Source organism: Mastomys coucha, unplaced genomic scaffold, assembly GCF_008632895.1.
Source record: "Mastomys coucha isolate ucsf_1 unplaced genomic scaffold, UCSF_Mcou_1 pScaffold15, whole genome shotgun sequence".
NCBI lineage: Eukaryota > Metazoa > Chordata > Mammalia > Rodentia > Muridae > Mastomys > Mastomys coucha.
Genome location: NW_022196897.1, coordinates 106,397,862 through 106,408,937, shown reverse-complemented (window position 1 = coordinate 106,408,937; position 11,076 = coordinate 106,397,862). Strand labels below are relative to the sequence as shown.

The 11,076-nt window shown below is 42.7% G+C and overlaps 2 protein-coding genes across 4 annotated transcripts in view; one reads left to right on the top strand and one right to left on the bottom strand.

The window, feature by feature from the left end:
• Positions 1-5,390, bottom strand: part of Tubgcp4 (tubulin gamma complex associated protein 4) — a 31,119-nt gene extending 25,729 nt beyond the window's left edge. For both annotated transcript variants that reach the window (XM_031371641.1, XM_031371642.1), the window contains exons 1-5: positions 5,095-5,390; positions 3,231-3,359; positions 1,990-2,112; positions 1,631-1,684; positions 890-946 (exon numbers count right to left, since the gene is read on the bottom strand). In XM_031371641.1, coding sequence (XP_031227501.1) covers positions 890-946; positions 1,631-1,684; positions 1,990-2,112; positions 3,231-3,359; positions 5,095-5,172 — 441 coding nt within the window. In that variant the 5' untranslated portion in view covers positions 5,173-5,390. The remainder of the gene's footprint in view (positions 1-889; positions 947-1,630; positions 1,685-1,989; positions 2,113-3,230; positions 3,360-5,094) is intronic.
• Positions 5,391-5,642: 252 nt separating this feature from the next.
• Positions 5,643-11,076, top strand: part of Zscan29 (zinc finger and SCAN domain containing 29) — an 11,423-nt gene continuing 5,989 nt past the window's right edge. The window contains exons 1-4 of one of the 2 annotated variants that reach the window (XM_031371640.1): positions 5,643-5,754; positions 6,333-6,767; positions 7,403-7,592; positions 9,227-9,904. In XM_031371640.1, coding sequence (XP_031227500.1) covers positions 6,453-6,767; positions 7,403-7,592; positions 9,227-9,904 — 1,183 coding nt within the window. In that variant the 5' untranslated portion in view covers positions 5,643-5,754; positions 6,333-6,452. Of the gene's footprint in view, positions 6,220-6,332; positions 6,768-7,402; positions 7,593-9,226; positions 9,905-11,076 lie in introns of both variants that reach the window. The other variant, XM_031371639.1, reaches the window with a different exon arrangement.

Genomic DNA, 11,076 nt, shown 5'->3' with positions numbered 1-11,076 from the left:
AGCTTAGCTATGATGGAGGTAAAATCCTTTGGTGATGTGAGGGCCATTGAAGTACAGCCTTATTACAAAGAAATTCAACGTCTAAAAATTGTTCTTATTTTGGGCTTGTACCACGGTAAGAGCCAAGATTTTAAACTCTACTAAATACAAAACAAACAAACAAACAAACAAACAAAAGACTTTATATATTTATGTTCATTTAAGAAAATACTAATAGTGATGTATTACTTTGAAATATACAGTTAATATGTTTGGAGTTATTTAAAATTTATATTGAGAAAAATGTTATGTATTTTCAGTATTGCTATAGACAAGCATCTACATAAGAGTGTTAAATTGATTGTTGTTTTATATCAAACAACTTATAGTACTCATTTTTATTATTATAATATTTTATAAATTTTAAAGAATATGACAAAAAAGATATTGTAGGTATTGAAGGGGGGTCTCTGAGAGGAGTTTGGGTACAAAAGGGAAACAGGAATGTGATTTAATTCTATTTAATTAAAATATGTTTTTAAATGTTAACAAATTCAGATAAATTGAAATCATGTAACTTTTCTCATCATAATGCAATAAAAGTTAAGAAAAAAAGCAGTGGTTCCAAACCCTTAGTACAACCTGCTTTCACCACCAAACATCCAAAGTATTTTCTCTAACCTCAGCAACATTCTTAGGTAGAGCTACATACTCTACTTTATCAATCACAAGGTGTTTAAAGAAAGCATAATGTCTTATATTTGCATGTCTGACATTTTATATGAACTGCAAAGAGATAATGCTACACAAATAAATAAAAAAACATTAAAAGCAGTGTCTTCCAAAAAAGACTGTACAGCAGCATTAATTATTAGATTTTCTTTGAAGTTTATCATAACAAAGTTCTCACCTTTTGGTTTTTAATTTGCTCCACTACAACCATCACAGAGGGAAAAAGGAGCTGGAACTGCAAAGCAGAGAAAACTCAAGGTATGAATTAAATATAGGATTAAAAAAGATCAACTCAAGATTAAAAGTACACATTAACCCTAGCTCTTGGGAGGCAGAGGTAAGTGGCTCTTAGTGAATTTGAGGCCAGCCTGGTCTACAGAGTGTTCTAGGACAGCCAAGGCTACACAGAGAAACCCTGTCTCAACAAACAAACTCCAAACAAACAAAAAAGCAAAAACAAAAATGGGGAGGGGGTAACACTTTTGTTTCCAGATGCAATACCACAGAATAGTCAAGTTGAGCATCCTAAGTCAATCTGACATCGCAACACTTTGTACTTTGAGTCTTGTGTCCCTGCTACTATCCATGTCAACAGGACAATATTCACATCACATTAAGGGTTAATTAAACATGGAACTCTTTTTGTCATTCAGTTTTTTTTTTTTTTAAAGCTGGCCTAGAACCCACTGAAGAAAGCTTGTAGACTAGGTTAGCCCTCTCCTCCTGAGTACTAGGATGACAGGCAGATGCCACATACATCACACTCTTAAAGCACAGTTAATCAAATTGAGAAAATATATTTATTGGACTCTGACCTTAGGATAAAAAGTTTTTAATATAGTGCCACAAATTGGGATTATTTGTCTGGGATTAACAGCAACAGACTCCAAAGCATTTTAGCATTCCAAGGCATACCTACCTGATCTAAGGAGTAATTGACATGTGATATGGAGAGATGTGGGTCAGCCAGGAACTGCAATAAAAGCACACTTATCAGAATCCTACACAACTTGAATTAATTTGCACTATTTAAACTAGGAGAGAATGTGACAATGAGCTCAGTGTTTGCTTTAAGCTCTGCAGATCTAATAGATGACAGAGTTACTTTTCAGATGACAAGTCTACTCTGGAGCCACTTTGAAAACTGTATTCTCTAGCCACACAGGAAATAGCTCACTTGTAACTAGCTGACCTTACCAAAGGTCACTTCCAAGTCAAGAACATGCTCTAATCTGCTATCCCCTAAGGATGCTGTTTTCTGTATTACCTCCTTCTCACCTCTTGTTCCAAATCAAGCAGTGCTTGGCGATAAGGCTGCAAAACTGAATCCAGCCCTGTGCAGAAGGCTCTGAGGTAGATCCCATGCAGTCCACCTTGGCCCTGCTGGGATGGATGGTGATCCTGCAAATAAGCAAAGAAAAGGGCAACTTCTCAGCTCAGAACCAGAAACCCAAGAAGACACTGTCTTTTACTAGTAGTACTTACATTTTTTTAATAAATAATTCCATATCAAAGCACTATTTTGGCAAGAGAAAGAGGAAAAATGACTGAAAATAAAGTGTATGCGAGGGGCCTCAGTAAAGAAGCACTGACATGACCTCTCTGTGGCCATAGTATGGTTAAGCGAAAGGTTTTGTTGTAGGATTTGGTTCCCAGTGTTTGTTGTGTGACAAGACTTTTTCCAGAATACCACACACACACATACACACACACCCCTCCTCTAGTCTCTAGATGGGGAGCTATGACAGACCAAAGTATAGATACTGCTGTGAACCAATCAGTTTTTTTTGTTGTTGTTTTGTTTTTTGAGACAGGGTTTCTCTGTGTATCCCTGGCTGTTCTGGAACTACTCTGTAGACCAGGCTGGCTTCGAACTCAGAAATCTACTTGCCTCTGCCTCCCAAGCGCTGGGATTAAAGGCGTGTGCCACCACTGCCCAGTTGTAGTCTTTATTATTTATTCATATAAAACTTTTCATATAGTTTTATATGAAGAAGTAATAATTAACAGTTAACTAGAGGCTATGATGGAGGTAGAGATCTGGGTAACACAAGATAGTCAGCTAGAAGATGCTACAAAAATTACCAGAATGATCCTGAAGCTCCTAAAGAGAAATGTTCAAAGAATGGACATGGGACCAGATTGTTTACAACCAGCCAATTTTATTCTGCTCTCTTGGCATTACAGAAAACTGGAATGAGCCTTCATTTGTCACTCATTAACACAAAATGTTGTTACTGTTTTTTTTTTTAAAGGCACCATTAGGACTTTCTTTAGAACTTGAGAAGTAGGAATTCTCATGCAATTCTCATTATACAAAATCTGTTTAAGAACACAAGGAGAGAGTTTTTGTTGTTACCCAAGAAAATCCAATCAGAGATCTTGCCTTCCCTTGAGCATTTCCAGTGAGTCATAAACTCGGGAGTATTCCAGAAATTCCTAATTTACCAGTGAATTCACTGAGAGCCTGACACCACTCTTGCTCTGTTGAAGCCCATATCCAGAAAACAGAATCCCACCTGTTGCTGCACATGGCCTGTGTACTGTTCAATGAACTCAGTGAATCGAATGTAGTCTGTGCCAAGCCGGCAGAGTCGATTCAGGACACTAGTCTCACTGGGATGAAGAAATGGAAAATCCTGGGAAACCTGTAAGAAGAGGGATAGTCATAAAGAAAGCTAATGCCTGCTAGTCACCAGTCAAGGTTCTTTGAGGCTTAAAATGCTTTACATTCTCTTTTCTATTTCCTTTCCTTAAAATGTCCATGGTTTTACTTGGCTTTAACTTTCCTTATTACTGGATTGGTAATTCTGATTAACAAGGTATTGTTCCACTATTACAAGGTAGTACTCGTCATCCAGATGTAATTGTTTGTTCTTAAAATAGGTAAACTGGAGTAAAGAATTCACACAATAGAGGCTGGAAAGATGTTCTGGGATTCACATAGTAGATATTTCTTACAAGTTGTCCTCTGACCTACACAGAGGAGGGGAGGGGAGAAGAGAGAGAAGACAGACACATAGAGACAGGGACAGAGACTCCCTTGGCTTGTATCTTCAAATTATATTTTGCTTAAAAGCTTAGGCAAGTTATGTTATGGCACCTCTCAATGTCTTAGTTTTCATAAGTAAAAAGTGGAGATAACTTTGATAATTAGATAATATATATAAATGACATGTGTTAATCACAGTTAAGTATTCAATATATTTGTGTGTATACATCAATACCTTATATTACTGATGACATTTCTACACAGTTATCAAATCTGAACACTTCTTGTTGGCAGAGTTTTAGAAAAGTTCTAGGTTTAAGATCAGTGAAATGGCTCAGAGGGTCAGGCATTTGCTACACAAACCTAAAGACCTCAGTTCAATCCCTGAAGCCTACATAAAGGTGGAAAGAGAGAAGTGACTCCACAAAGTTAACCCCTTCATACACTCCGTGACATGTATGCCCACATTCATACAACATACATACATCCTCCAGCTTTTAAAAAATTCTAGTTTAGGCTTAATTACCTTGAAAAAGTAAACTCCACCTTGAAGTTACTGATAGCATTTTACACAACACACTTAGATACACTTGTAGTCATTCTTCTCTGTCCCCTGTTCCCTTCTTTTCTTTCTTTCTTTTTTGAGAGAGGGTTCCACATTGAAGCCCAGGCTGGACTTGAAACACAACAATAATCCTGCCTCAGCTTCCCAAAGGCTGGGACTACAGGCACAAACATTACGCCTGGCTCCAAGTCAGTCTATTAAACTCAGTGCTGTCAATTTAGTTTCAGCAAAACATTGAGTATCATGCTTCATCTGGGCTTCTCACAGAGGGAGGGGAAGAGGAAGGAGAGGGGGAGAGGAAGAGAAAACAACTAATCGGTATATTCCTCTAATACTTTTCTAATTACAGGAAATCCTCTTTCAAGTTCTTCACCTGGTACAGAAATTTCCAAAGAAAGGAGGGAAACACCATATGCTTACAAATTCATTTCTTCCATCCAACACAAGTTACTGAGTACCGTTTCTTGAGCTCTTTGTATATATTTCCACTACTATCAAAATTCAATTTGAATCAATGCAAGCGTGAATATACTGGCGTGCCCTATCCCTCCCCTCTTTTTTCCCTCAAATAACAAAGTATCATCTAATTCCAGCTACACTGTTAGGGATTCAGTTTAACAACTGAATTTATACGCAGTGAAAAGAAGTATGGGTCTATCCACTCCTAGTGGTTCCCTAGTAGGAGTCGCGGGACCGCAGGGCCCCCATAACGGGAGCTACGTAGGGGCTGGTCCTCGGTTTCTCCTCGCTCGCGGGCGCCGGCTAGTCGGAGTCCCCCGGGTCCCGCCCCTTCGCGGCGGCTCCTCGTCTCTGGCCCCCTCCATACCTGCAGGCCACTCCGTTTGTTCCAGGTGAAAATGGACCCTGGGTACCCACTCAGGGCCAAAAGCAGTTCGTGAATCATTCCTGGGGCGGCCCGCGAGTCCCTAGATCGACCACCTTCTCTTTCAGCGCCTCTAAGGGCGCCCACTCCCACCCAGTTGACTCTCTTGCCCTGAATGCCTGCAGTCCACCGGGCGAGGAGACTCCAGAGTCGCGCGCCGCGTCCCGGAAGTGCGCGCGGCCGAGGCGCCCACCGGCTCGCTCCCGCCGCGGAGCCGCGACAAGGCGCCGGTGCCGTCGCGCATGCGTCCTGGGTACCGCTCGGACTTCCGGCTTGAGAGCCGGGCTGGGGCTGTTAGAGGGTGAGGCTGCCCGGGGGAAAGGGCTGCGAGTGAGTTGATTAGCTGGTCGAGAGAGGACGCGGCCAGGGTCTGTGGCATTTGACCGACTGCGGACGTCTCCCAGAGTGACCCGGCCGGAGCGAAGAAAAACAATGCCGGGACTCGGCAGCTGTGCCCGAAGCCCACGGCCTCGCAGCACTGGCCAGCACCGGCCTCGTTCTCAGGAGACCCACTCCTGCCGCCCCTCGGGCTTCCTCGCTTCACCAACTCCTGTAACTCCTCCCTAGTCCACCTCGACCTAGAAGCCCAAGTCAGCTCCCCCGGTGCGTGACCTTTTCCATCTGTCGCTCCGGAACTCTTGCTGAGTTCTTCCTTCCTTCGGGAGGCGCGAGCAAGAGACCCAGTGTTCAGCCCTTGACTTTGGTTCGGGTTGGAAATTCGTAGTTTGGTGTTCAAGAGGAGGGGCAGACACCAGGAGCTTCTGGAAGGACAGCGGCGCTTCTAGGGGAGATTAGCCAGCACTCGCCGGACAGAGGCTTTTTGGTTGTCTTCAGCCAAACGTTGGCTTACCTTTAGAGTCTGCCAGGGTCCGGCGGTCCCGTGCGGTTCGAATTCACTGAACAACTTTGATCTGGGGCGCTAAATACGATGATTTACCTGAGGTGGGAGCGAAGCGGACAGATTTTTCTGTTCTCTGCAACTTCCTGGGGATACTCTAAACATCGCCTAGAAATGCAATTTTTATAAGGTCGTTTTCTCCTTGCTCATCGATTTGCTGTCCTGAAAAGGTACTGCCTCAGAAGGCCACTTGGAGCATATGGAAAGTCAGGCCGGCTCTAGCAAGATTTTAAAGATGTAAAGATACTCTCTCCTCTGATAATGCCATTTCCCTCTACTCTAGGATAAAACTCCTTTGACAGAGAGACTCATCTGCAGGTGTCTCTTCAAGGGCATGCAAAGATAGTGTACTAAGTCCTGGAACCCAGACACTGAGGAGAGAAACTGCTTTCTGCTGTTAAGGATGGCCAAACCCACTCGGAGAGGAAACGGCACACACTCTGAAAGCTTACGACAGCGCTTCAGACGATTCCATTACCAGGAGGTGGCTGGGCCCCGGGAGGCTTTCAGCCAACTCTGGGAACTTTGCTGTCAGTGGCTAAGGCCAGAGGTGCGGACCAAGGAGCAGATTGTGGAATTGTTGGTGCTAGAGCAATTCCTCACCGTGCTACCTGGGGAGATCCAGAACTGGGTACAGAAGCAATGTCCAGAAAATGGAGAGGAGGCGGTGACACTGGTGGAAGATTTAGAAAGAGAGCCTAGAAGACCTGGACATTCGGTGAGGAGGAGGGGGAATTCAGTCAGAAATGTGTGGCTGAGGAGAGGCAAGGATAGAGGGGCAGTTGAAGTTCAGTCAGATGTAAAGAGGTTTGGTGATTTTTATACTTTTGGTCTGGAAGGGTTCCTTTTTCAGGTAGGGCTTGCTTGGAGATGCCTACTCTGTTACAGTAAGTCTTTCATTTCAGTTTCTTTCTTTCTTTTTTGTTAGATTTACTTATTTATTATATGTAAGTACACTGTAGCTGTCTTCAGACACCTCAGAAGAGGGCATCAGATCTCATTATGGATGGTTGTGAGCCACCATGTGGTTGTAGGATTTGAACTCAGGACCTTTGGAAGAGCAGACAGTGCTCTTACCCGCTGAGCCATCTCTCCAGCCCCCATTTCAGTTTCTTAAGAGAAAAAAATGGAAAGGTTTTTTTTCCAGCTGCTATTTGGGTTTCTGTTTGATCTTTCTGCAGTTTCAGGCACTCTAAGCCAATGATAATGGAGTAAACACTTGTCTGTCCTAACCTCCTCACCCTCCACTCTGGCCTGGCCTCAAGAGGATGGTCTCTTTGGGGATACTAAGTAATCTTCCCCTGGGAATGCCCCTTGTTATGACCATGACAATTAATGAGGGGTTATTTCTAGGTCACAGTCTCTGTGAAGGGGCAGAAGATGACACCCCTGAAATCATCACAGGAGTTATTAAGTGTTCTGCAGGAGTCAGTGGAACCCCAGCCCAAGGGTGTGTCCAAGAAAGAGAGGGCAAGAAGCCCACCCCTGAGACTACAGGAGCAGATGAACCCAAAGGAGAATCTCAAACCTTTTCAAAGGAGCGGTGAGGAGTAGATGCACATGGGAGATAGTGCCCTCTACCCTGGGAAGTAGGGTTGGGAGTAGTGAGTGGGAAAGGGGTTTCAGAGATAATGGCACCTGCCAAATGTGATATTTTGGGACCCTGGAAAGGTAGCTAGTTCAACCCTCTGGTAGAGTAAATATTGTATTTCTTCCTTTGATAAGTCTGCCTCTTTCTTATTACAATCGGAATATTTTTATTTCTGGTGAGAGATAACTTATTTTCTAGACACACTCTTTCCTATACTGAAGACACCTTTGTTCTAGTTGCTCTTCTTTCCCTCTTTTATCTCCACTCTTTGGATCTAAGTTCTTATTCTCTACCTTGGAACCTTGAAGTTCTCTAAACACTTGATCGTGGAGAAGGGAATTATATCTATATTATTCCTGTAAGATGTTATAAAGATATAAGAATTTTACTTCAGAAATTTGTAACCTCCTGCAGTACAGCCCAGCATATGACTACAGAATGATCTTTGTTCACCTGCTAACACCATGACTCTTAGCTTTCCTCAGTGCCTTTGGACCCAGTCACTCATTTTGTAGAACTTATTTTTCTTCTTTGTGTTCTATTGAACTATATTTTGTTTATTATTATTTAAAACTTACTGAGGTTATTTTGAATTCTGATCTTATCATCCAATATGACCAGTGATAGCATTCTTGGTTAGTTTAATAATCTTTAATTATTTAGTCTTTAGTCATCCATTGGAAGTACCTCAACCTTGATATAAGGACCTCAGAATCAATCTTACTATGTGCTACAGGGTACAAACACTGCGGTAAGAAAAGGTGTCTGTCAGCCAACAAGCTGGCTCAGCTGATAATGGTACTTTCTGTACAAGCCTGAGTAGAAGCAAGTTCATGAAGTTGTCCTCAACCTCCACATGCACTATAGCACATGCACCCCCCACACACATCATGCATACACAATGAAAGTTTTATTAAAGTACCTGTTATCAAAGAGCTTACAATATAATTTAAGAGCACACAGTGAATTATGAGTATGTACTGAACTCAACTGTCTGAAAAAAGTGTTAAGGACTTGCTCAGTTGTCCTGTAGGGGTTTGGTAGTGTGGCCACAAGATGAGGTCCTAGAGAACACATCCTGAGGGCATTGGCAAGGAGGCTTCCCAAAGAATGGGTGAGTGCCAACAGGAGGAAGGGAGGCACAGAGGTGAATAAAAGTGTATAGTGTTCTTAAGAGAACAGGAATGGCCTCGAACTCAGAGACCCACCTACCCCTGCCTCCCAAGTTCTGGGATTGAAGGTGTGCAGCACCACCGCGTTTCTCCTTCATAATCTTTTAGATAGAAGCTGTGAATATAGCTCAGTTTGTAGAATGCAGAGTACACAAGGCCTCATTTGATCCCCAGCACTGGATAAAACTCTGCTAGGTGTTGCACACTTGTAATCCCAGCTCTTAGGTGGAGGCAGGAAGATCAGAAGTTCAAGGTTATCCTCCACTACATAGCCTCATTCAGACTTGTCTGGCCTATATGAGACCCTATTTCAAACAAGGAAGATAAAATCTCTTAAATGAAAGAGGCAAGGCTTTTTGTTATTTGTATGATCAGTCCAAACTATGATACTTTGGTTTGTTTCCCTGCAAACAGGATTTCCATTTCCTAAACCCAATGTGGTGTCCAGGTTGGATCAAGGAGAGCCATGTATCTCAGATCTGCTTAGCTCCAAGGAGAAGGATGTCCCAAAAGGCCACAGCACAGGATCCAGTCCATTACCATCCAAGAGAGAGAGAATCGGCTGGGTGGAACAGGGTCACTGGGTCTTTGATGATGAGAAGGTGGTGGGTGTGCACTGGGGTTACAAAGAGACTAGAACACTCCTTGCAATTCTCAGTCAGACTGAATTTTATGAAGCTCTTCGCAACTGCCACAGGAACAGCCAAGTGTATGGGGCTGTAGCTGAGAGGCTTCGTGAGTATGGTTTCCTCCGGACCCTGGAACAGTGTCGGACCAAGTTCAAAGGCCTTCAGAAGAGCTACAGGAAGGTCAAGAGTGGTCATCCACCCGATACCTGCCCCTTCTTTGAAGAGATGGAAGCCCTGATGAGTGCCCAGGTCATTTCATTGCCCATTGATGGTCTGGAAGAGGCAGCCTCGCATTCTGCCCAGGCAGGCAGTGATGCGGAGACTGAGGAGCCAAGGCAGAGGGACTGGCAGCATGAAGATGGAGAGGAGGCTATAGCTGAAAGGTCGGACAGTGATGACCTGGAGGCAACCTCCCAGGACCCTGACAACCCACCTGCATCTGTCCTGTTCCGAAGTCCAAGTGGTAAGAAGCTTTTCTTGGGCTTTGGGACTAGGTTTGAGAAGCAATGAAATTGGATGTGGAACTAGCCATTGTCACTTGCCAGCTTGGCCATTTTAATAGGAAACAAGGTATTTCTCAACTCTATATTGTATTCTCTTTTATGAGCAAATCATGAGATAACAGTAAGAGGGTAGACTTTTTTTTTCTCTTTTTAGTGCTTGGAATCAAACCTGGGGCCTTACACAATGTTAGGTAAACACTACACCATTGAGCTACATCTCAAATATCAGATTTAATTTTTCAAAGAAATATACCCAAATAAAGTGTCTTCAAAAAGATAATTTTTTAAAAATTAAAATCAATTTTTCTGTTTAGGAAATGAAAAAAAAAAAAAAGACCCCGTCATCTCCTTCCCCCCTTTTAAAAGGGAATTTTTAAAGTGAATCATGGCTGAAACAAAATGTTTTTCATTATCTTTGTTCTCATCTTTTCCTGCCTCTCTAGTTTTCCTCTGGTCTTTTGGGTCTTCCCTGTTTTCCTTTCCTCCCAGTAAGTGGACAGTAATGAAAAGAGGTGTTCTTAGATGGGAACTGTGTGAACCTTCCTTCTCTTTCCTTGGGAACCTTCAGGCAGAATATAACTATCCTCTGTTCCTTTGCTAACAGCACTAAAGAGAGACCTGCAGTGAACGTGTGTCAGGTTGAAAATACACTGTTCTTGCTGCTTTCCTCATTCTGGCCTCTGCAGTTCTCCACCCTGCAGATCAAGTACATGACTGTAAAACCCTTCAGGTCTTTGCTCTTGCTGGGCTTGCTTACTGGAGATAGTAACAGATGAAGACAAGCCATGATGGGAATTTGGTAGCAATGTGATTCTGAAAGAGGCAGTTCCTTAGAATTTTAAGTCATTATTTTTTAAAATTATTTACAATTTTATGAGTCTTAATCAAAAAGCTTGTAAATTAAAAACAAAATAATAACAGTATCCCACCCAAACTAACCAGAAGCAGTTTGACTATTGATTCTGAAGCCAAGGAGCTTCCCATTGGAATTTACACTTTTACTCTCCAATATTGAATCATTCTATAGGAAACAGAGGAGTTACAGATCACACACTTGGGCAGGGCAGTGGTGGCACACGCCTTTAATCCCAGCACTTGGGAGGCAGAGGCAGGCGGATTTCTTTTTTTTTTT